We start from the raw sequence: 25,254 nt of genomic DNA, 5'->3' as shown, positions 1-25,254 counted from the left end.
TATTTGATTTAAAAATCGGTGGTTACTGTCAATCTTTGGGATGAGATACAGATTTCATCAGAGATAGTACATAGCACCAGCGCTATCAGGATTACAGTGTGGGAAACACAGTATTTAATTTTGTAGAACTGTGTTTTTCCCTGCTCCATTGCAATAATGATTTTCTTTTTTTAGATTCAGGGAGTTCATGCCTAGGTTTGTTAACATGGGTATATTTCATGATGCTGAGGTTTGGGCTTCTATTGGTCATGTTGCCTAAATAGTAAACATAGTGCCTTGATAGGTAGTTTTTTTAAACTCTTGCTTCCTCCCTATCTTCTATCTTTTAGAGTCCCAGTATCTGTTGTTCTCATCGTCGTAACAATATTTTCTATCCTGGGACACCATTAGCCACTTTATTTAGTATTTTATGGGGTACTGCCATGAATTCCGATGGTAAAAGAAACAATGCAAAATTGATTGTTGGATGAGAACTTGCAGTCTTGGGTACTCTTACCTAAAGAGTAGAAGGCCCACTTGAAGAAATGACTATGTTCGTTATTTGGGATTGGAGGCTCTCAAAGTTTCTCAGTGGTCCCTGAGTCAGCAGAACACCCAGAGGGTATAGAGGCAGCCTGGCAGTCCTTTCATGATAAACGGCCTTTCCATCCCTGAAGACTTTTTTTTTCTAGAAGATTCTTTTGAAAAGAGCAATAACCTCTTAAAACAAGAGGTTTTAACCTTGGGTTCATTTAATTTAGAACTTAGATGAAAACCTAGAAGCATTTTGAATGAGTCTTCTGGAGCTATTACTGTGGTTACAGGTAAAAATTATGTCACTAGAAAAAAGCATGAGGTTATTTAAATATCCACAGAGTAGATTTAAAAGCTTTTCAGGATATTTGCTGTTTACAGCTGTTGCTAAATAGTGGAGATTTTTTAAAAAAATGAATTTTACTTTTAAAATGACAAACAATAATTGAACATATTTGTGAAGTACACAGTGATGTTTCCATTCACGGAGAGTGATCAAATCATGGTAATTAGCATATTCATCATCTGAGACATTTATCATTTAATTCACCATCTTTCTTGTAGGTATTCGAAGCTATATAATGCATTATTGTTACTATAGTCATCCTACAGTGGAATAGAACATAAACTTATTCCTCCTGTCTAGCTATAATTTTGTATCCTTTAAGAATCTCTCTCTATCCCTTCCTTCTCTGTAGGGATTTTTTTAATGTGTCTTTTATCTTAGAATTGTGTTTTCTTAGCTTTATTGACTACATTTTGTTAAAGTGCCTGTGTTAAATTTCCATATGGTCTCATTGACAGATATATCCTTTGTGTTGCTTACAGATTGGGCTTCATAACAAAGCATACCCAAGAGTTATACTTCTTAGTTAAATATTCATTTCTTCTAATTGGCTGATAAAAACAAAGAAATAAGGATAATTCTGTCTTTCCATCATAGATATTGGTGGTGAGATGTAGAATTCATCTTCAGAGGAGCTCTTCCTTCTGTTTCAGAGAAAAAATTTGGACTATCCCCATCTTCCATTTGCTGCTAAATATTTCAGAGGTGTGGAGGAAAACACTGGTGTGTCTGACTGACTAACTTTGGGCAGGATTGTGAAGGAAGTAGAGTTTAAGGACCTCTCCAGTCTCCTCTCTCTGTACTTCCTGTCACATTCGTTTTTCTCTTTCTTTGCCTGGTAGTAAAAGGCTGGATGTGAGGTCATAATGGTTGGGTTGAAAGGGTGATCCATTCTAGGATTTTTATTTTTTCATTTTTAAAGATGTTTCAAAGAAAGCAGTGATACTTTTATGGAATTGAAATATCAGATGTTCTGATTCTTGGTTCATTGGGTTCCTGGTTGTGAAGGCATGGTTTTGGTGGAGAACTAAGAGCCTATTTTGACTTACATGATCATGCACATCTGCCAACTCTGTCTCAGAGCCGACTGTGTGTAGAAGCAGGATGGGGATTGTCAGATATGATGCAATTGAGAACATCTTTAGGGTTCTCTTGAAACCTTAATTTTTGAATTCTTTTTCTTACCTGTGTGATTTCACTGTTTGTATAGAATTTGCAAATATTTGGTTTATAATTGGACATACACAAATGAAATAATAAGTTAATATTTAGTGTAGATAGGAAGTTTCCATGTATATGGGAAGATCTTCAAATAATGTAAGGCAGTGATGAATTACCAAAAGCACAAACTATTTAGATGATGATTAGAGTCTGTTTTCTATGATATTTGATTCCGTGAGCTTTGGATTTTGCTTTTCTTGGGCTGTATTTCTGAAAATTAATGTTTGCTATTTCAATCTAATATTATAGGACATTAGATTTACAAAATAGCTTCATCTTCCTCTTCTGCTCTTCTTAATAGTTACTCCCTTAATGCATATATTGAACATTTTAAAGTAAATTCAATCAATAATTTAAATATTTAAGTAAATTATACTTTTAATATGCCAGTTGTAATTTTTAGAGACTAAAATGTTAATTTTTCTCTCAAAATGAAAGAAATTGAAATAATATACAAATTGGTAAAGATCTGAGTATTACATTTATTTCCCTTTTCACTCAATTTACAACTACAAAATACAACATTGTTGATATTTTTATATCTTTGGGACAGTGTAGGATTATGGGATTAATGGGAGTAACATGGGCTTTGGAGTAAAGTGACCAAATTGGTAGCTTATGAATTTAACAGGTTTTTCATGTTTTGAATCTGTGTCCTCAGCTATTTTGCTTAACATATGGTAAATAAAAGATTAATAAAGTGCTTAGCACAGACTTTAGCATGGTAGTCACTTAAAGTTAGTTTATTACTTTTTTTTTTTTTGAGATGGCACCTCACTCTGTCACCAGGCTGGAGTACAGTGACGCGATCTCGGCTCACTGAAACCTCTGCCTCCCGGGTTTAAGCAATTCTTCAGCTTCAGCCTCCTGGGTAGCTGGGACTACAGGCTTATGCCACCACACCCAAATAATTTTTGTATTTTTAGTAGAGACGGGGTTTCACCATGTTGGCCAGGATGGTCTTGATCTCCTGACCTCATGATCTGCCTGCCTCAGCCTCTCAAAGTGCTGGGATTTCAGGCGTGAGCCACCGTGCCTGACCAGTTTATCACTTTCTTATAAGAAGAGCAACATGGTTGGAGGTTTGTTGGGAATATTGAATGCAGCCTCGTTTTAGTAGAGATACTCTTATGAAGAGATTTGATTGATTAGATATTTAAAGTCCAGGCCAAGGAAGCTGTATTTGATCATGAAAGATAATAGGCAGCCAATAATTTCGTTTTAATTCAGCAAATATTTATTGAGGCATTATGTGCATGCATGATACAGTATGAGTAAAATGGCTCTAGCTGTAACCAAACTAATAAAATCAGTTATTTTGGAAGGCTAATATGACTACAGTGTTTGGGATGAATATGAGATGGAAGAGAAGAGAGAGAAGTGAGAAGACAAGAAGGCCGCTGCAGTAATCTCTGTGTGAAGTGATATGGCTTTGAACTGATTGATAGAGAAAAAAGGGAGGCAGTGATAAAAGTCAGGGAGGTACAGGAAACATTGACATGTATTGGTGGCTGAATGGATATGATTGAGTTGATGGGCAAGGGGTACAGAAGATGCAGACATGAACGAGCATTCCATGTTTTCAGGTTTGAAAGTCTTAAAAAACAATGCTGTTAGTGCCAAAATTGTGCGTAGGTAGAAAGAGGGGAGTGCTTTTTGCTTTATACTTCCTTTTTTTTTTTCTTTTCATTCCTCTTCTTTTTTCTTATACTAGATTATAGGAAGGATATGAAGCCATATATGTCGGGTAATTATAGCATGATGTCATCAGAAATGTGTTAATAGACATTAAATGAATGAGGAATTAACAACGAAAACCAACATTTAGAAAAGATAAGTTCAAATTCACAGCCACTGGTGTAGAAAATGAAGAGATAAACCTTTCCCCAGTGCTGTATTTCAATCTAACAAATGTTTATAAAGTGTCTACTATGTACAGAATATTTCAGATCATAGACAAGTGGATTTGTTCTGTTGTCAAGTCTATAAACAATGTAGACATCTGGGCTTAGAGGTGGTCAGGAACCAAGTAGACGATAAAGCAGGTCATATAACTGCATCCAAGAAAGTGCTTTGAATGCTGATAGAGGACAGAGTACTTTTGAGTCTTAGGTGAGAAAGGATATCAATTGTTGAGAAACAAGGAAAGCTTTTATCAGAAGGTAGCATTTTAGGCTGTAGAAGATAATCTATAGGAGTGGTGGCAAAACACTCTAAGTGGGTGAAACAATGTTTTCAAAGGTATTGGGAATAAAAATCACATGGAGAGTTAGGCATGTGTAGGTAGTAACGGGACGTAGATCTGGTGTGATAAATTGGAATCTCTGAGGGCTTTAATACCAAGACAAAATGTGCCTTGAATTTAATAATAGTGATAACCTTAGTAAGGTAAGAACTGTTTAGGTGGAAGTTACATTAGTTGCTACTTTCAAAATGTACACAAAACTCTTGTGATGATGGAAGCTAACTTTTTCTAAATTCCTATTTAATGGTTACTATATTCTAGATGATTTTCCTCCTCATCTTGAATAACTGAAAATCCTTAACAACTGCTTTCCATACTCTTCACTGTCACATGTTTAAGATAGGAGCATAAAAAAGAAATGTGAAGAGACTTCTAACCAACTGAAGTTTGGGCTTCTGAAATTCGCTTTTCCCTACTCTGTTGATCTTTAAATGATGATTTTTGCCCAGTGTCCCTGAAAAAAAAAAAGCCAAAAATTTGTAGATTAGCTAGATGGTTTGTGAGGAATGACCAATTAAATCCTAGTAAAGGTAAGAAATCTTAATGTTTCCTTTCTATGTTGACCTTTGCTCCTGAATATGCTTATGATATTTACTGCATTTTCTAAATATTTGTTTCAGCTATGAATTTGTGAAATACCTTAGACAGCATATATGCACCACTTTGGGTTCTATGATCGAAGAAGAAATGGAAAAATGCACATCTGATGAGAATCAGGGTGAAGAATGTGGCTATGACACAGTTGTACAGCACGTTAGTAAAAGAACTCAGGAATCCGAAGAGTGAGTATGCCCATAATAATATTTTCAAATAACTTATCCTTCAACAAGACCCCTTCCTTCTTTCCTTCTCTCTTCCGTCCCTCCCTCCCTTCCTTCTCTCTCCTTCCTCCCTACCTCCCTTCCTTCTCTCTCCTTCCTCCCTCCCTCCCTTCCTTCCTTCTTTCCCCACATCCCTCCCTCCCTCCCTCCCTCCCTTCCTTCCTTCCTCCCTCCCTCTCTCCCTCCCTCCCATCCTTCCTTCCTTTCCTCCTTCCCTCCCTTCCTCCCTCCCTTCCTTCCTTCTTCCACCTCCCTCCCTCCCTCCTTCCCTCCCTCCCTTCCTTCCTCCCTCCCTCCCTTCCTTCCTCATCTCCCTCCCTCCCTTCCTTCCTTCTTGCCTCCCTCCCTCCCTCCCATCCTTCCTTCCTTCTTTTCCTTCCCCCCTTCCTTCCTTCTTTCCTCCCTCCCTCCCATCCTTCCTTCCTTTTTTCTCCCTCCCTTCCTTTCTTCTTTCCTCCCTCCCTCCCTCCCATCCCTCCTTCCTTCTTTTCCTCCCTCCCTCCCCTCCTTCCCTCCCTCTCTCCCTTCCCTCCCTTTCTTCCTTTCTCCTGTCCTTCCTTCCTTCCTTCCTTCCTTCCTTTCCCACCTCTCTCCCTCCCTTCCTTTTTCCCTCCCTCCCTCCTCCTTCCTTCCTTCTTTCCCCACCTCCCTCCCTCCCTCCCTTCCTTCTTTCCTTCCTTTCTTCCCCACCTCCCTCCCTCCCTTCTTTCCTTCCTTCCCTCTCCACCTCCCTCCCTCCCTCCCTCTCTTCCTTCCTTCTTTCCTTCCTTCCTTCCCCACCTCCCTCCCTTCCTTCTTTCCTCCCTCCCTCCCTCCTTCCTTCCTTCTTTCCTCACCTCCTTCTCTCCCTCCCTCCCTCCCTCCCTCCCTCCCTCCCTTCCTTCCTTCCAGCACTCGATCCCTGTCCCTCACAGTCTGTTTCCCTTGTAGCAGCCAGAATGATTCTTGAAAACAGTGAGTCAGATCATGACACCTTTTCATCCAAACTCTCCAAAGGCTTCCTATCTCCGTCTGAGCAAAACCCGGAATTATTTTTGTAGCCAACAAGGCCTACCATGGACCTTCTGCTCCGTCTCCTGCCCCATTTCTTACCATATTCTCCCTTATACTGCTCTAGCCACCATGATCTTGCCTGCTTTTTTCTCAAAAAGCCGAGTCCCTCCCTCCCTGAGGGATTTGCAGTCATATTGCTCCTGCTACCTAGAATGTTCTTCTCCTAAATATTTGCATGACTTGCTCCTTCACTTTTTTGGGGTCTAGGTTAATGGATATAAACAAGAGTTATTAAGTTCCTACAGCATATTTCTGGTCAAAGAAACATCACCAAACTTCTAAATAAGGATGAAAACACTTCTAATATTAAACACTGAAATAAATGTGAGCTATATATACATTTAAGGAAAATTAAAAAGAACAAGATAATTATTTAACTGGAATAATTATTCTACTTCAGGGTTGCTGGTAGCCTATCCTTCCTGGTATCTCAGGGTACAAGGTGGGAACTAGCCCTAGGCAGGAAGCCATCATTAATTTTTTTTTTTTCTCATCAAAGTTATAATGAAAAGATTTTGAATTATGTGATGCCATTTGAAGACCTGCTATGGTTCATATTTCCAGTATCAGAAACATTTGGATATATACCTGAGCTTATATTACTGACTGTGTTTTAAAGTATTAAATCTAATTTACTTTTAATTAGTTAAATTAAAAAAAAATTATTTTATACAAGAGCTCTTCCTTTTTGGGGAAATTGATTGTATTATTATTATTATTTTTATTGGAGATGCTAATGAGAAACTTTACTAGATAAGCATTTAAAAGAAACTAGTGCCAATTTTTAAATATAGGCTATTTTTACACAAAATAAAACTACTGTAATCCAAGTTTAGAAGCAAAGAATAGCCTTACATTGCTGAATTAAATATATATATATATATATATATATATATATATATATATGTACACACACACACAAACACACACACACACACACATTTAGCAGAATATGGTAAGAGTCTCATGAAAAACAAATATTTGGGGAATAAATTATATACTTTAGATATAGGCTAACAGAAGCTGTTTAAAATTTTATAATTCCTTTTTGCCTGCCTGCATACTAATCATCTAATTTAATTCAGGCACAACATGTAAATTCTGGTATATTGTCCTAAATTTGTGAATCTAAAATTACAGATAAATTTGAAGTAGACAATAAAAAGTAAAAATTCATATGGACAGTGACATTAATTAGACAAGGAAGTAAAGGGTGCCCTGTTTGCTTATCTTCTGACACCAAGAAAATCTGTCACTGATTCCTTACAAAAATCCCTTTATGAGAGAACCAGGCATCATGGTTCACACCTGTAATAATAGCTACATGGTACATTAAAGTTGGAGAATTGCTTCTGGTCAAACACTAAGACCTGCCCGGGTTATGTAGCAAGACCCCATCTCAAAAATAAGTGCCTTTTTTTTTTGAGAGACTCTCGCTCTGTTGCCCAGGCTAGAGTGCAGTGGCACGATCTCGGCTCACTACAACCTTCACCTCCCAGGTTCAAGCAATTCTCCGGCCTCAGCCTCCCGAGTAGCTGAGATTACAGGCAGGCACCACCATGTCCAGCTATTTTGTATTTTTGGGATTAATTTATTTACTTTAGGTGCATACTGTATCTGGGATTTCTCCCCATGTTATCCCTCCCCACCTTCAACTCCCTCCCCACCCCCTGCTGTCTCTCCCTGCCTCCGTGTGTGATGCTCCTTTCCCTGAGTCCTGAGTCCACATGTTCTCGTTGTTCAACACCCACCTATGAGTGAGAACATACGGTGTTTGGCTTTCTGTTCTTGTGTTAGTTTGCTGAGAATGATGGTTTCCAGATTCATCCAAGTCCCTACAAAGGACACAAACTTGTTTTTTATGCTACGTAGTATTCCATGGTGTATATGTACCACATTTTCTTTGTCCAGTCTATCATTGATGGGCATTTGGGCTGATTCTATGGAAGTCTAATATTTCTTTTTTTTTGAGACAGTTTCCAGTCGACACTCAGAAACAAGTTGTTCAGCTTCCAAGTGGTTGTGCAGGTTTGCGTGTGTTTCTTGATCCTGAGTCCTAGTCTGACTGTGCTGTGGTCTGATAGACTGTTTGTTATGATTTCTGTTCTTCTGCATTTGCTGAGGAGTGATTTGCTTCCAATGATGTGGTCAATTTTAGAGTATGTGCAATGTGCTGCGAAAAATGTATATTCTGTGGATTTGGGGTGGAGCGTTCTGTATATGTGTATTAGGTCCACTTGATCCAGCTCTGCATTCAAGTCCTGGATCCTTGTTAATTTTCTGTCTCATTGATCAATCTAATATTGACAGTGGAGTGTTGAAGTCTCCCACTATTATTGTGTGGGAGTCTAAATCTCGTTTTAGGTCATTAAGAACTTGCTTTATGTATCTGGGTGCTTCTGCATTGGGGGGTCTATGTATTTAGGATACTTAGCTCTTCCTGTTGGATTGATCCTTTTACCATTATGTAGTGTCCTTCTTTGTCTCTTTTGATCTTTGTTGAAGTCCATTTTATCAGAGATTAGGATTGTAATCCCTACTTCTTTTTGTTCTCCATTTGCTTGGTAAATCTTCTTCTATCCCTTTATTTTGAGTCTATGTGTGTCTTTGTATGTGAGATGGGTTTCCTGAATACAGCACACATATGGGTTCTGACTTTTTACCCAGTTTGCCAGTCTGTGTCTTTTGATTGGGGCGTTTAGGCCATTTACATTCAATGTTAATATTGTTATGTGTAGATTTGATTCTGCCATTTTGTTACTGACTGGTTTTCTTTCCCATTAGTTGACTCATTTTCTTCATTGTATTTTTGGTCTTTGCCTTTGCTTTTGCAGTGACTGGTACTTGTTGCTTTCCATGCTTAGTGTTTCTTTCAGGCACTCTTGTAGGGCAGGTCTGGTGGTGACAAAATCTCTCAATAATTGCTTGTCCGTAAAGGATTTTATTTCTCCTTCACTTTCAAAGCTTAGTTTGGCAGGATATGAGATTCTGGATTCAAAGTTCTTTTCTTTAAGGATGTTGAATATTGGCCCCCACTCTCTTCTGGCTTGTAGGGTTCCTGCAGAGAGATCTGTGAGTCTGATTGGCTTCCCTCTGGCTTTTCTCTCTGGCTGCCCTTAGCATTTTTTCCTTCATTTCAACCCTGGTGAATCTGACGATTATGTGCCTTGGGGTTGTTCTTCTTGAGGAATATCTTTGGGGAGTTCTCAGTATTTCTTGAATTTGAAATTTGGACTGCCTTGCTAGGCTTGGGAAGTTCTCCTGGATAATATCCTGGAACATGTTTTCCAGCTTGGATTCATTCTCCCCATTATATTCAGGTACACTGATCAAGCGTAGATTAGGTCTTTTCGCATAATCCCATATTTCTTGGAGGCTTTGTTCATTTCTTTTCACTCTTTTCTCTTTTGTCTTGCCTTCTCTTTTTATTTCATTGAGTTGATCTTCAATCTCTGATATCCTTTCTTCTCCTTGATTGATCTGGCTATTAAAACTTGTGTTTGCTTCACGTAGTTCTTGTGCTGTGTTTTTCAACTCCATCAAGTCGTTTATGTTCTTCTCTAAGCTGGTTGTTAATTAGCATTTTGTCTAACTTTTTTTCAAGGTTTTTGGTTTCTTTGCATTGACTTAGAACATATTCCTTTAGCTCAGAAATGTTCGTTATTAGCCACCTTCTGAAGCCTGTTTCTGTCAAATTTGTTGCACTCCTTGGTCAAGTTGTGATCTTGTGTTGTTGAGGAGTTGTGATGCCTTGAAGGAGAAGAGGTGTTCTGGTCTTTGATGGTTTCATCTTCTTTGTGCTGGTTTTTTCCCATCTTTGTGGATTTACCTGGCTGTGGTGTCAGGGAGCTGCTTCATGAGGTTGCTTGTCTGCCCAGGAAGGCCAGGTTTCTGTAGTTCCCTAACATCACATTCCTATATAAATTCTGCTGTGCAGTGTCCAGGCATTACCACTCCTCCAAAGAGAATTCTTTGGCCACATCCCTAAATGTCAACAGTTCCATTTCTAGGCTTCCAGGGGATCCTGGCATCTTAGCTGTGTATCTCCAATACCTGCAGGTCACAGGGTCACACAAGCTAGGCATCTAGAAGAACAGGACACAGAAGTGAAGATGAGACCCGGGGCTGCAGCTACAGGGAAAGACAAAGGCCTGATTATATTATTTAAATTAATATGTTATTCATTGACAAAGTGATATCATATAGCGGTTTTAGTAAATTTAGCAAGTTCAAAGCACTAATCTATATCAAGCATAAGTAATAGAGATTAAGATTTCTTATTTCTTGATTTGGAGAAAATGAAAAATAAAATAATCTTCATCTTTGAATAATATAATTTTTAATAAGTCTGTTTCTAGCTGTATCATTAAACTTAATTCTAGAAGGAATACTAAAATACTTTATTGGTCAGTTAATGAAAGTATTTTCATGGTAAGAGCAGAATTTTATATGGTACTTCTAGAAAATTACTTTTTATCTCTAGGTAAGCTATTTGATTTTTCTGTGTTTTAGTTCATCCATGTGTTAAAATTAATACAGTAATAATTACCTCACAAAGATTTTAAATGACTCAGTAAATGTTTATTTTCCATTTTATGAACCATGGATGAAAGATTTTACATTGTACAGCATATTTTTTCAGTCTTTTTTTTTTTTTGGTGATTCTTTAGAAATCACTTAGGACTAATGTATCAACACTACATCTGTAAACAGCATTTCAATTGTCATAAAGTGTTTTTGTAATTAAACATTTTGATATTTTTTAAGCAGATGTTTGCACACAGAAGAATTTATTTGTAGGAGCTATATAATATTACAGTATTACTCATAATGAGTGGAAATACTTACTCTGAAGATTTTCATTGTTAATTGATTTGATTTTTATTCAGTACTTCTTAGAGCTTTTTGTTTCTGTAGTCTTTAAAACTTGCAAAGCATGAAGGAATCTACTCAATGGTGTTTATATTCTATTTTATATCTGTTTTTTTTTAGTCTTTTCAAAACTGCAATGGCTGCTATTGAGTGTTAGTTCATTTAACTCTCGATATTGATGGTGTGACACTACTTTTTAATTCACTTTTTAAAATTATTTGCTACCGCCTGTGGCCATTTTGTGTTTCTTACAGAATAATTTATGTTGGTCTTTTCTAAAAGGTTTATTGTAATCATTTATTTTCAAAGCAAAACTTGTAGATTTTCTATGGATTTTAAGTACCATTATCCTTATCCTGTGTATCATTAAGAATTACTTTTATACCTTTTTATTAAATCACCAGATTGTAATTTTTAAGGGGATGGGAACTTTATGTTGTTGACATGGCCTTACCTAGCTGCAAAGGAGTCTGGGCAGTGTAGTTTAGTCCTGTCCGCAGCTATAATTCAATCACTGTGAAAGGAGAGAAAAGCTTTTGGTGGCTGTATATTGATTGCTGCCAGGGAACTGTTTTGCTTCCCTGTTTTTTGCTGGCCGGAATTTATAGAGGCGGAAGCTGGGCCTTCAGGCTCAGTTATCCTTATGTATACTTTGCAAATCAGTGTGTGTGTCTCAGGAATCCTTTTTGGTTTTTATGTCCCTTTATATCAAACTGGGATATTCCTGGACTCTTCGTTACCTCTATTGAGTTACCTTCTGTATGTTTCTTCCCCTAGTTTTTCCTAACTTATTTCCATCTGCTTCCAGTATTTTTCTGTTTTCCCATAACTTCTGATAGTTAAAGAAATATGTTAAATACATGTATTATAAAAGTTAATGTGTAGTTCCACATGATATAAATATTTAATATTACATATTAAATTATATCTATTTAACAATAAAAGTTTAAAATATATTTTATACTTTTTATTTAAAATCTCAGTCTATGATTTTCATTCAAATTCCCCAGCAGGTTTGATTTCTCTTATGAGAGATAAAGTACTTTTTTCTATTTTTGATTTATAGAATTACAATGACCAATTATCCAGAATTATACAGAAAAGGACATTTCTGTGCTTATTTTCCTAGTATATTTCTCTTATTTTAATGATAATAAATACATGTGTATACGTATATAAACCTACACACAGTACACATGTATTTATTATTTCAGGTATATATATATATATATATATATACCGACATACGTATGTATTTATTTTTTGCTACAGTCATATGAAATAGGTTAACTAGATTGTATTTTTTATCTCTTTTTATAGTTGAGGAAATTGAAACTTATTTATGATGACAGAGCTGGAATCCTATAAAAAAGGATTCCAATTCAAGTTTTCTGATTTCAAATTTTATAATTTATTTACTATTTTTATTTACATCTTTATGCCTTTTTTGTTTTAGATGTGGAAATTTCAGTGGTCCAGGTCACATATCCCTCAGTTGTAAAATAAAGAGCTAGACTATATTTATGGTTCTTTCCAGCTCTAAAATTCTGTTCTTAGTGCTTTTGAGTATTTCAGGCTCATCTTAATATGGATGCTTGAGAGTCTGAAGTTACAAAGTGGAGAAATTTGTTATGAGTTCTTTTTGAGATTTTTAGGCCTACCAAAAGAGATTTTAAGTATTATCCAATTCACACTCTTATTAATTCTGGGAATCCCTTTTCTAACGTCCTGATAGTGGGTTCCCCAGCCTCTGTGTGAAAGGACACATTGATAGCTTAACTCTTACATAGGTCTTGGGAGTATATAAGAGCTCTCAGTCATGGCTATGGGTGTCTTTAAAGTATGGGCAAGGGAGTAGAGAAGAAAATAGAGAATGGGGGGGGTGGAGAAAGAGATAAATATAAGACAGAGGATGAAGGTGTTGTGTAAAATGGCCTTGGTTTTGGTGGTATGATATTACTAGTTGACTTTGTTGCTAGCAATTGGAATCCAAACCATTGAAACCTCTTGCCTTAGGTTCTTTTATTACTACCTTGATCCATGTAACCATTAAAAATCCCCGGGAAATCACATACTTTTTGAATTCCCTATTAATTTTTGTTGCTGTTTTGTGAATTCGGTTCTACTTCTTCTTTAAGAAAAATTGAGTTTGATTTTTCTCTTTAGCCTTGTGTTCTTAAAGGGACTTCCCTTTTTATAGAAAAAAATTAGTTAATTTAACTAGTTGACTGTTTTACTTTCTGACTGCCTTTCTCTTAGTAAGACTGCCTTGAATTTAAAGGTACAAAGAAATGATGCATTACCTGAAGAACATTATGATAGCTGTGGTCGAGTCTATGATAACCAAGTTCGAAGAAGATGAGACACAAAGTCAAGAGAGGCAGAAAAAAATTCAAAAGGAAAAAAGCCGCAGTTACTGCACAGACAACTGCTCTGATAGTGATTCGTCATTCAATCAGGTATGTTGTTTACTTTTGCATTTATGTCTTGAAATGGCATTTATAATAATTAGCTTCAATAAGTTATTTCTTAGCCATATTTTTCTTATTTTAAGATTCAGAAGAAAAATAAAAAATAAAATTAAATAACCTGGCCAGGCACAGTGGCTCACGCTTGCAATTCCAGCACTTTGGGAGGCCGAGACTGAGATCACTTGAGGTCGGGAGTTCAAGACCACCAGCTTGACCAATATGGAGAAACTCAATCTCCATTAAAAATACAAAATTAGCCGGGCATGGTGGCACATACCTGTAACATCAGCTCCCCGGGAGGCTGAGGCAGGAGAATTGCTTGAACTCAGGAGGTGAGGCAGAGGTTGTGGTGAGCCGAGGTCGCACCTTTACACTCCAGTCTGGGCAACGAGTGAAACTCCTTCTTAAAAAAAAAAAAAGAAATTAAATAATCTAATATTAAAGATTTAGTCCTGAATTAGAGATTAGGTATGGAGATGAAACATTTCCCTTATACATTCTCTGGAGGTGAAAGTTGTTGTGAATTGTTAGTTTTAAAACATTAAACTCTTTTTTAAATGTCAAGAGATTTGAGGTCTTACATTTTCTACTACCAGGTTATAGGGACCCTTGCCATTTGGCTGCAGCAAAACTAAGAGAAAGATGGGCCAGTGGCTGGATCGGCCCTAAGAAAAGACAAGGAAAACTAGCTAGACTATAGCCTATACATGTGCCATGAACTCGTACACACAGACTGTCAGGCCTAAAGGAGCCTGTCTCACCTTAGTGTTCATCTCACCTGATATTTTTAGTTGAACAGTTTTCACCTAATTAGCTATACCATAGGGACATAACTATAAAATAGATCCTAACCATATACCAAAAAGGGATTTAAGAAGTTTGTGTGAAAACATGAAAAAAAATTTATATTGGTCACGGGTGGGACTGCATGACTGAAGAAAAGATGGTTTTGGAAATATTCAAAGCATAACTTAAAGGTTGCTGTGCTTTCCCACCATTGCATCATTTAGCAGGAGAGATTATGCTGAATAGTGAACTTTACAAGTTAGATTGATTACCTGATGTGATGGAGAACATGACAAAGATCATTAATTTTTTTCATGCTGTAACCCCTAATCATTTCTTGTCAAGGAACTGTGTGGAAAAAGATGGGATATAGAGATTTTAGTTTAATACCATTAGATGGCTTGTTCAGTAAGTTTACTGAGTTGCTTCTTCAAATCAAGGACTTTCTGGACTTGAAATTTTATGACTCTGGGGGCTCACAAGATTATATGCTATTACTTACTTGCTGAACCACCTGAATACATTGAAATTGAAACATAAGAAAAAAATGGAGCATTTGTTATAAGAAGTACAGTTACTCAGATCTAAATAGGACTGATTTAGTAGCTGGCAGTTAAGACCTTGCCAAATCCCAAATGCTGAACTATTTCCAGTCATTAAAATGATAGATTTTGAAAAATGCAAAGCTTTGGTCGAAATGGGATCATGATTTTAGAAGATGTTCTTGTTTTCTTAAAAATCTTGTTGTGTTTCAATTCTTGAGAAGGAATCATGCTTTAAGTTTCCCTGGCTTGCTTTGGAATGTCCACAGGGTATATATAAATTTTTAAGTATCTGCCCTATAAATATGACTTCATTTTAGAAGGAACTAATTAGGTTGAAAGTGAACTCTGCCTATCAAGAAAGCATAGTATCCCTGGAGTTTTGGGAAGAGGCATATGAATGGCAAAACTGTCCTTTTAGTATGGGCAAGTTCTAGGAAGTATTGCGACACTTGTCCTCACAGCGAAAAGAGACTCTCTTTCATATAGCTGACCAAAGAGAGGCTAAATTAATGTGTTCAGAATTGAAAAGATTGCTAAAAATATATCAGTCATTCCTTCCAGTAAATACTGGCAATCTTATTCATGACTTCAAAATTGTTGTTTCTTGCTGTGGGGTAAAAAAAGGTCTGAAATTTTCTATGAATAACATTGTAAACAGTGTTGATGTTAGTTTGGTATTAATTACTGAAATACTTGTATTTTGTGAATAGAATGGGCTTTAATTCATTGTTCTTATTTAAAAAAATTGTAACCTGGTTTTATTTCGATTTTTTGATACACTATTGAAAAATAGGAGACTGTTAGTGTAAGTGTGAGGATATTGAACAAAGGAGAGATAGTAGTTATTACCATAGTTGTGAACATTGCTATGAAAAGATTTGGTATTACGATTAAACCTGGAACAAGTCTCTGCAAAATAATGCCAGAAGGATAGAAATAATAATACCAGCTATATGTTATTGAGATTCCTGCCATAGACTGGTCCCTGTACTTAGCTTTATGTTCACTATAGGTATTACTAGTCCATTCTACAGAAAAAAGTGAGGCTTATAGTAATAGTTAAGTAATTTACCCAGACTTGAATAGCTGGTTAGGGGTGGACTTTGAAGTTAAACCTGGCCTCTCTTCCTACAAAGTCAAGTTCTGTTTATTCTTTTTTCAACTACCTAGAGACTGCTTGGGTGTAAACTATGGTTCCACCATTTACTAGCTGTGTGGCCTTCGACAAATTTCTTAACTTCTTCATGCTGTAGTGTTCCCCATTTGTAAATGGGGATGAAAATATTACTTACTGTATAGGGTTGTTGAGAAGATTAACTGAGTTAATGTATGTCATGTGCTTGGACCTGGAATATAGTCACTGCTTTATACAGGTTAGGTTTTATTGTTGATATCTCTTTTTTTTTTCTTTTTTATTGCATTTTAGGTTTTGGGGTACATGTGCAGAACATGCAAGACAGTGGCATAGGTACACACATGGCAGTGTGTTTTGCTTCCTTTCTCCCCTTCACCGACATTTGGCATTTCTCCCCAGGCTATCCCTCCCCAGCTCCCCCCTCCCCACTGGCCCTCCCTTTTTCCCTCCAATAGACCCCAGTGTTTAGTACTCCCCTCCCTGTGTCCATGTGTTATCATTTTTCATCACCCGCCTATGAGTGAGAAGATGCGGTATTTCATTTTCTGTTCTTGTGTCAGTTTGCTGAGAATGATGTTCTCCAGATTCATCCATGTCCCTACAAACGACACAAACTCATCATTTCTGATTGCTGCATAATATTCCATGGTGTATATGTGCCACATTTTCTCAGTCCAGTCTATCATCGATGGGCATTTGGGTTGGTTCCAGGTCTTTGCTATTGTAAACAGTGCTGCAATGAACATTCCTGTGCATGTGTCCTTATAATAGAACGACTTATAGTCCTTTGGATATATACCCAGTAATGGGATTGCTGGGACAAATGGAATTTTTATTTCTAAGGCCTTGAGGAATCGCCACACTGTCTTCCACAATGGTTGAACTAATTTACACTCCCACCAACAGTGTAAAAGTGTTCCTATTTCTCCACATCCTCTCCAGCATCTGTTGTCTCCAGATTTTTTAATGATCGCCATTTTAACTGGCGTGAGATGGTATCTCAGTGTGGTTTTGATTTGCATCTCTCTAATGACCAGTGATGATGAGCATTTTTTCATATGATTGTTGGCCTCATATATGTCTTCTTTTGTAAATTGTCTGTTCATATCCTTTGCCCATTTTTGAATGGGCTTGTTTTTTTCCTGTAAATCTGTTTGAGTTCTTTGTAAATTCTGGATATTAGCCCTTTGTCAGATGGGTAAACTGCAAAATTTTTTCCCATTCTGTTGGTTGCCAATTCACTCTAGTGACTGTTTCTTTTGCCGTGCAGAAGCTGTGGAGTTTGATTAGGTCCCATTTGTCTATTTTGGCTTTTGTTGCCAATGCTTTTGGTGTTTTGTTCATGAAGTCCTTGCCTACTCCTATGTCCTGGATGGTTTTGCCTAGATTTCCTTCTAGGGTTTTTATGGTGCCAGGTCTTATGTTTAAGTCTTTAATCCATCGGGAGTTAATTTGAGTGTAAGGTGTCAGGAAGGGGTCCAGTTTCTGCTTTCTGCACATGGCTAGCCAGTTTTCCCAACACAATTTATTAAACAGGGAATCCTTTCCCCATTGCTTGTTTTTGTCAGGTTTATCAAAGATTGTATGGTTGTAGATATGTTGTGTTGCCTCCGATGCCTCTGGTTTGTTCCATTGGTCTATATCTCTGTTTTGGTACCAGTACCATGCTGTTTTGATTACTGTAGCCTTGTAGTATAGTTTGAAATCCAGTAGTGTGATGCCCCCTGCTGTGTTCTTTTTGCTTAGAATTGACTTGGCTCTGCGGGCTCTCTTTTGGTTCCATATGAGGTTCATGGTGGTTTTTTCCAGTTCTGTGAAGAAAGTCAATGGTAGCTTGATGGGGATAGCGTTGACTCTGTAAATTACTTTGGGCAGTATAGCCATTTTTACGATATTAATTCTTCCTATCCATGAACATGGAATGTTTCTCCATCTGTTTGTGTCCGCTCTTATTTCGTTGAGCAGTGGTTTGTAGCTTTCCTTGAAGAGGTCCCTTCCATTTTTTGTGAGTTGTATTCCTAGGTATTTTATTCTTTTTGTAGCAATTGTGAATGGCAGTTCATTCTTGATTTGGCTTTCTTTAAGTCTGTTATTGGTGTAGAGGAATGCTTGTGATTTTTGCACATTGATTTTATATCCTGAGACTTTGCTGAAGTTGCTTATCAGTTTCAGGAGTTTTTGGGATGAGGCAGTGGGGTCTTCTAGGTATACTATCATGTCGTCTGCAAATAGAGACAATTTGGCTTCCACCTTTCCTATTTGAATACCCTTTATTTCTTTTTCTTGCCTGATTGCTCTGGCTAGAACTTCCAGTACTGTATTGAATAAAAGTGGTGAGAGATGGCATCCTTGTCTAGTGCCTGATTTCAAAGGGAATGCTTTCAGTTTTTGCCCACTCAGTATGATATTGGCTGTGGGTTTGTTGTAAATAGCTTTTATTACTTTGAGATACGTTCCATCGATACCGAATTTATTGAGGGTTTTTAGCATAAAGGGCTGTTGAATTTTGTCAAATGCCTTCTCTGCATCAATTGAGATAATCGTGTGGTTTTTGCTTTTGGTTCTGTTTATGTGGTGAATTACGTTTATAGACTTGCGTATGTTGAACCAGCTTTGCATCCCCGGGATGAATCCTACTTGATCATGATGAATAAGTTTTTTGATTTGCTTTTGCAATCGGCTTGCCAATATTTTATTGAAGATTTTTGCATCTATGTTCATCATGGACATTGGGTTTTTTTTATCTTGCTTCTCTAGCTCTTTCAATTTTGATGATAGGGTGTCAATTTTGGATCTCTCCACTCTTCTTATATGGGCACTTATTGCTATATATTTTCCTCTAGAGACTGCTTTAAATGTGTCCCAGAGATTCTGGCATGTTGTGTCTTCGTTCTCATTGGTTTCGAAGAACTTTTTTATTTCTGCCTTCATATCGTTGTATATCCAGTCAACATTCAAGAGCCAGTTGTTCAGTTTCCATGAAGCTGTGCGGTTCTGAGTTAGTTTCTGAATTCTGAGTTCTAACTTGATTGCACTATGGTCTGAGAGACTGTTATGATTTCCGTTGTTTTGCATTTCCTGAGCAGTGCTTTACTTCCAATTATGTGGTCAATTTTAGAGTAGGTGTGATGTGGTGCTGAGAAGAATGTATATTCTGTGGATTTGGGGTGGAGAGTTCTGTAAATGTCTATCAGGTTTGCTTGTTCCAGGTCTGCATTCAAGCCCTGGATATCCTTGTTGATTTTCTGTCTGGTTGATCTGTCTAATATTGACAGTGGAGTGTTAAAGTCTCCCACTATTATTGTGTGGGAGTCTAAGTCTCTTTGTAAGTCATTAAGAACTTGCCTTATATATCTGGGTGCTCCTGTATTGGGTCCATATATGTTTAGGATCGTTAGCTCTTCTTGTTGTATCGATCCTTTTATCATTATGTAATGGCCTTCTTTGTCTCTTTTGATCTTTGTTGCTTTAAATTCTATTTTATCAGAAATGAGAATTGCAACTCCTGCTTTTTCTGCTCTCCATTTGCTTGGTAAATCTTCCTCCATCCCTTTATTTTGAGCCTTTGTGTATCCTTACATGTGAGATGGGTTTCCTGGATACAGCACACTGATGGGTTTTGGTTTTTTATCCAATTTGCCAGTCTGTGTCTTTTGATTGGTGCATTTAGTCCATTTACATTTAGGGTTAATATTGTTATGTGTGAATTTGATACTGCCATTTTGATGCTAGCTGGCTGTTTTTCCCGTTAATTGATGTAGATTCTTCATTATGTTGATGCTCTTTAACATTTAGTGTGATTTTGGAATGGCTGGTACTGGTTGTTCCTTTCTATGTGTAGTGCCTCTTTCAGGAGCTCTTGTAAGGCAGGCCTGGTGGTGACAAAATCTCTGAGTACTTGTTTGTTCACAAAGGATTTTATTTTTCCTTCACTTCTGAAGCTCAGTTTGGCTGGATATGAATTTCTGGGTTGAAAGTTGTTTTCTTTAAGGATGTTGAATATTGGCCCCCACTCTCTTCTGGCTTGTAGAGTTTCTGACAGGAGATCTGCTGTGAGTCTGATGGGCTTCCCTTTGTGGGTGACCCGACCTTTCTCTCTGGCTGTTCTTAGGATTTTCTCCTTTATTTCAGCCTTGTTGAATCTCACAATTATGTGCCTTGGGGTTGCTCTTCTTGTGGAATATCTTTGTGGTGTTCTCTGTATTTTCTGCATTTGAGTGTTGGCCTGCCTTACTAGGTGGGGGAAATTTTCCTGGATAATATTCTGAAGAGTATTTCCCAGCTTGGATTCATTCTCTTCGTCACATTCTGGTACACCTATCAAACGTAGGTTAGGTTTCTTCACATAGTCCCACATTTCTTGGAGACTTTGTTCATTCCTTTTTGCGCTTTTTTCTCTCATCTTGGTTTCTCGTTTTATTTCATTGAGTTGATCTTCGACTTCTGATATTCTTTCTTCTGCTTGGTTAATTCGGCAGTTGAAACTTGTGCATGCTTCGCGAAGTTATCGTATTGTGTTTTTCAGCTCCTTCAATTCATTTATATTCCTCTCTAAGTTATCCATTCTTATTATCATTTCCTTGAATCTTTTTTCAAATCTTTTTTCAAGTTTCTTAGTTTTTTTGCATTGATTTAAAACATATTCTTTTAGCTCACAAAAATTTCTCATTATCCATTTTCTGAAGTCTAATTTCATCATTTCGTCACAGTCTTTCTCCATCCAGCTTTGTTTTCTTGCTGGTGAGGAGTTTTGGTCCTTTGTAGGAGGCGAGGTGTTCTGGTTTCAGGTGTTTTCTTTCTTTTTGCGCTGGTTTCTTCCTATCTTTGTGGATTTATCCTATCTTTGTCGTCTGAGTAGTTGCTGACTTTTCGATTGGGTCTCTCAGTGGACGCCCAGGTTGTTGATGATGAAGTATTTCTGTTACTTGGTTTTCCTTCTGCCAGTCTAGCCCCTCCACTGTACGACTGCTGAGGTCCACTCCAGGCCCTGCCTGTCTGGGGTGCACCTATAGCAGCTGCGGAACAGTGAGGGATGCTATCAGTTTCTTTTTCTGCTATCTTTGTCCCAGAATGATGCCTGCCAAACGTCAGTCAGTCTTTTGGATATAGAGGGGTCAGGGAGCCGCTTGAGGAGACAGTCTGTACTTTATAGGAGCTCAAGTGCTGAGTTGTGAGCTCTGTTGTTCATTCAGGGCTGTTAGGCTGCTACGTTTAATTCTGCTGCAGCAGAACTCCTAAAAAAACCCTTTTTTTCTCAGATGCTCTGTCTTGGGGGGTTGGGGCTTTCTTTATGAGTGTCCGTTGCGCTGTCCTGCCCAGCTAGGAGGCAGTCTAGTCACTATTTGCCTGCCGAGGCTCTGCCCTGCTGCTGTGAGATCTGCCCTGTTGCTGCAGACTCTGCCCTGCTGCTGCGATCTCCGCCCTGCTGTCAGGGGCTACGCCCTGCGGCAGAGCCTCTCTGTTGTGGCGGGTTGCCTTGGCAACGGCTGGCTGCGTCAGGAATGGGAGTGTAACCTCAATAGGGGCGGACTGCCTCGGTAATGGCGGACGCCCCTCCCCCACCGATTTGCACCATCCTGGGTTCAGCTGTGCCCGCAGTGAAACTCTCCACCTGGACCGTTTGGAGTCACCATTTTGTTTGTCCCACTGCGCTGGCCCAGACGCCGTTTCCCTGAAATCTCCTGACCTGGCTCACTGTCCAAGTCCCGTTCAATCAGATGGATATGCCAATCTGCCCTCTCAAGTCTCAGATTGCTGGTTAAACATGGCACCCAGACCAGTGCGCTTTGTGCGGAGCGCTGTGGAGCGCCACTGCGCTGTTGCGCCAGCCGCCCGCTGCACCAGCCACTGGCTGCACCAGCCAAAACCACTGCACTGGCGTCCTGTGTCTCTTTTATACTTGGGAATTTTCCCGTTCTGTGGGCAGCAAAGATCCGCCTGGAAATGCGGCCCTGACTCACCCTCCGCGCGTACACCGAGAGCTTCAATCCTGGGTTGTTCTCACTGCGCCATCTTGAGTCGGTTCCCTGTTGATATCTCTTAAAGGGAATGCTGAAATGGACACCATTCAAAGACACACTCAAATAGAAAATTTCTCCACTGTGGTCCTATGTGATTTCAAACTGAATACCTCTGGGCCATTTTCAGCTGCTTGGGAAATTAGAGGATTATCTCCGATATACATTAAGCTTTCAGAATTCGTTATCATTTCCTCTTGCAGTTTTTTGACCTTTTTCTTTCTCCCCAGTAATGATTATAGTACAGTACAGGTATTGTGCCGTTTTATAGCGTGCAAGCTATTTTGTTACCTTCCAAGGGAACTTCACCCCAGGGTTTATACCTTATGCTGAAGCTGAGTTTAGGATAATAGTCACCTATTACTCTTGCCTGACATGAACAGGTTTAAAGCGTTAACTTTTTCTTTGTTTTCCAAGCAACTTCTCCTTGAAATCCATCCTTGGGTACCTGTGGTACACAGAATAATGATCCCCTCAAAGATGTCATGTTCTAATCCTCAGAACTTGTGAACGTATTATGTGACATGGCAAAAGGGACTTTGCAGATGTGATTAAGTTAAGGATCTTCAGATTGTGGAATGATCCCGAGTTTTCCAGGTGAGACCCATCTCATCACAAGGGTCTATGTGAGAGAAACACAGGAAAGTCAGAGTCAGAAAAGGTATTGTGAAGGCTGACGTAGAGGTTGTAGTGATGGGATTGCTGTTTTTGAAGATGGAAGTAGGCCAGGAACCAAGGAATGACGGCGGCCTCTAGAAGCTGGAAAAGGCAAAGAAACAGATTCTCTCTTTCCTGGGAACAACCTGAGCTCTATTTTGTTGCTAGACTTTGGATTCTTCCAGTACGGATTTTCTTGAGTAGGTTTTTTTCCTTACTGGGTACATGGCCTTTCTCCTGTCGTTCAGAGTATGTCCTTTCAATTATCCTAATTTATTTTGTGCTATGACTCTTCAAATCTTAATTGGAATATCTCGAGTTCAACAAATGTTTTCTGACCTCTACTGAAATCTTCAAAGTTCTACAGTGCTCTCTTTGGTGAAGAATTTTGGCTTTGAGGATTGTGTACTGCTGAGAAATGGCAAGACACTTATCTCTTTTTTGGCAACATCATTCAGAGCAATAGGATTAGCTACATCCCAATCTGTACTTCAGAAGTTCCTCCATGTCTGGCTACCCTCTCTTGATAAGATTTTAATTATTATTTGCTTTGTAAGCACAAAAAATCCTAAAAATCTCTACAGAATTTCAGAGACGTGAAAGGGAAAGATAGCTAGGATTTTTAAAAAATGAACATAGTAGCATTGATTCTGCAGCTGCCCAGAGTTAGGTCTGGGATAGGTGGATTGTTTTGAAGAGGAATGTGGAGGGACAGATATGAACTTAATTTTGCTTGCTGGCTTGTTTGTTTTAATAGTAATCCATTGAGAAAACAATTTGATACCAGAACACTAGTAATTTCTTTAATTAACAGTGCTCATATTCTTTATGAATACTCAATGTTTCTTCATACTTTAAAATATTAAGGTCAGGCATGATAGTTCATCTCTGTAATCCCAGCACTTTGGGAGAGCAAGGCGGGTGGATTGCTTGAGACGAGTCTGGGCAACATAATGAGACCTTGTCTCTACATACACATACACATACACATACACATACACATACACATACACATACACATACACATACACATACACATACACACACTCACACACACACCCCACACCCCCCCCCCACACACCACACACACCACACACCACATCACAATACCTTAGCTTGGCATGGTATTATATGCCTGTAGTCCCAGTAATAGGGGTTGAGGCAGGAGGGTTGCTTTGTTACCAGAAAAGTGATCTTGACCCACAACCCAAGAGAGAGTTTTTGGATTTTGTGCAGGAAGGAATTCAAGGAAAGTTGCAGAGTGCACTGAGAAGAGATAGTTTATTGAAAGCTATTCAGTTACAGAGTATGGAGTCTTCAGAAAGCAAGTAGGGGAATGCCCTATCTTTTTTTTGAGACAGAGTTTCACTCTTGTTACCCAGGCTGGAGTGCAATGGCACGATCTCGTCTCACTGCAACCTCCGCCTCCTGGGCTCAGGCAGTTCTCCTGCCTCAGCCTCTCGAGTAGCTGGGATTACAGGCACACACCAGCACTATCTTTTTTATAAGGTTTTCTTATACCGTCTATGTAAAGACTAAACTAATCTGTGCCTACATGCAAGTAGGCTGACAGCATGACACAGTTTATTATTCTCTTGATTTAAAGAAAACCATCCTTGACATTTCAGTGCATAAGTACATCAAAGCATAACTATAATTATCTTGAAAGCATATATTGTTATATGCACTGAGACCTCTGGATTTTCTGTTGCAGGAATTTGTTTTTGTAGGAATTACCAAGCTGGTTCCTTAGCTGTAAACACCTTATGATCATGGATTGCGACTGGCAAGGAATGTGCCATGTTAGTCTCAAGTTGGAGTTGACTTTAAAATGGGGTCACTGTGGCTCTCCTTGCCTCCTGCCTCCCTAATAACATGAGCCCAGGAGTTTGAGGCCACACTGAGCTATGATTTTATATTACTGGTGTCCAGCCTGAATAGCAGCACGATACCATCTTAACAAAGATTTTGTAATTTTTTTTTTTTTTTTGAGACGGAGTTTTGCTCTTGTTACCCAGGCTGGAATGCAATGGCATGATCTCGGCTCACCGCAACCTCCATCTCCTGGGTTCAGGCAATTCCCCTGCCTCAGCCTCCTGGGTAGCTGGGACTACAGGCATGCACCACCATGCCCAGGTAATTTTTTGTATTTTTAGTAGAGATGGTGTTTCACCATGTTGACCAGGATGGTCTCGTTCTCTTGACCTTGTGATCCACCCACCTTGGCCTCCCAAAGTGCTGGGATTACAGGTATGAGCCATCTCGCCTGGCCCAACTTTTGTAGTTCTTAATGTAGCACTTAAAAAAATTACTTTAAGTTCTGGGATACATGTGCAGGTTTGTTACAAAGGTATACATGTGCTATGGTGGTTTGCTGCACCTATCAACCCGTCATCAAGGTTTTAAGCCCTGCATGCATTAGGTATTTTTCCTAATGCTCTCCCTCCCATTGCACACCCTGACAGGTCCTGGTGTGTGATGTTCCTCTCCCTGTGTCCATGTGTTCTCATTGTTCAACTCCCACTTATGAGAGAGAACATGTGGTGATTGGCTTTCTCTTCCTGTGTTAGTT

At 38.6% G+C, this 25,254-nt stretch overlaps 1 protein-coding gene across 8 annotated transcripts in view; it reads left to right on the top strand.

The window, feature by feature from the left end:
- Positions 1-25,254, top strand: part of TBC1D32 (TBC1 domain family member 32) — a 245,006-nt gene that overhangs the window by 6,842 nt on the left and 212,910 nt on the right. For 7 of the 8 annotated variants that reach the window (XR_013534904.1, XM_078370769.1, XM_078370767.1 and 4 more), the window contains 2 exons: positions 4,946-5,107; positions 13,353-13,530. Coding sequence is in view for 7 of the 8 variants with exons in the window: in XM_078370767.1 (XP_078226893.1) it covers positions 4,946-5,107; positions 13,353-13,530 (340 nt within the window). In the remaining variant the exon portion in view is untranslated. Of the gene's footprint in view, positions 1-4,945; positions 5,108-13,330; positions 13,531-25,254 lie in introns of all 8 variants that reach the window. The other variant, XM_078370771.1, reaches the window with a different exon arrangement.

Source organism: Callithrix jacchus, chromosome 4, assembly GCF_049354715.1.
Source record: "Callithrix jacchus isolate 240 chromosome 4, calJac240_pri, whole genome shotgun sequence".
Taxonomy (NCBI): Eukaryota; Metazoa; Chordata; class Mammalia; order Primates; family Cebidae; genus Callithrix; species Callithrix jacchus.
The sequence above is the reverse complement of the archived record's forward strand: the minus strand, read 5'-3'. Positions and strand labels throughout refer to the sequence as shown.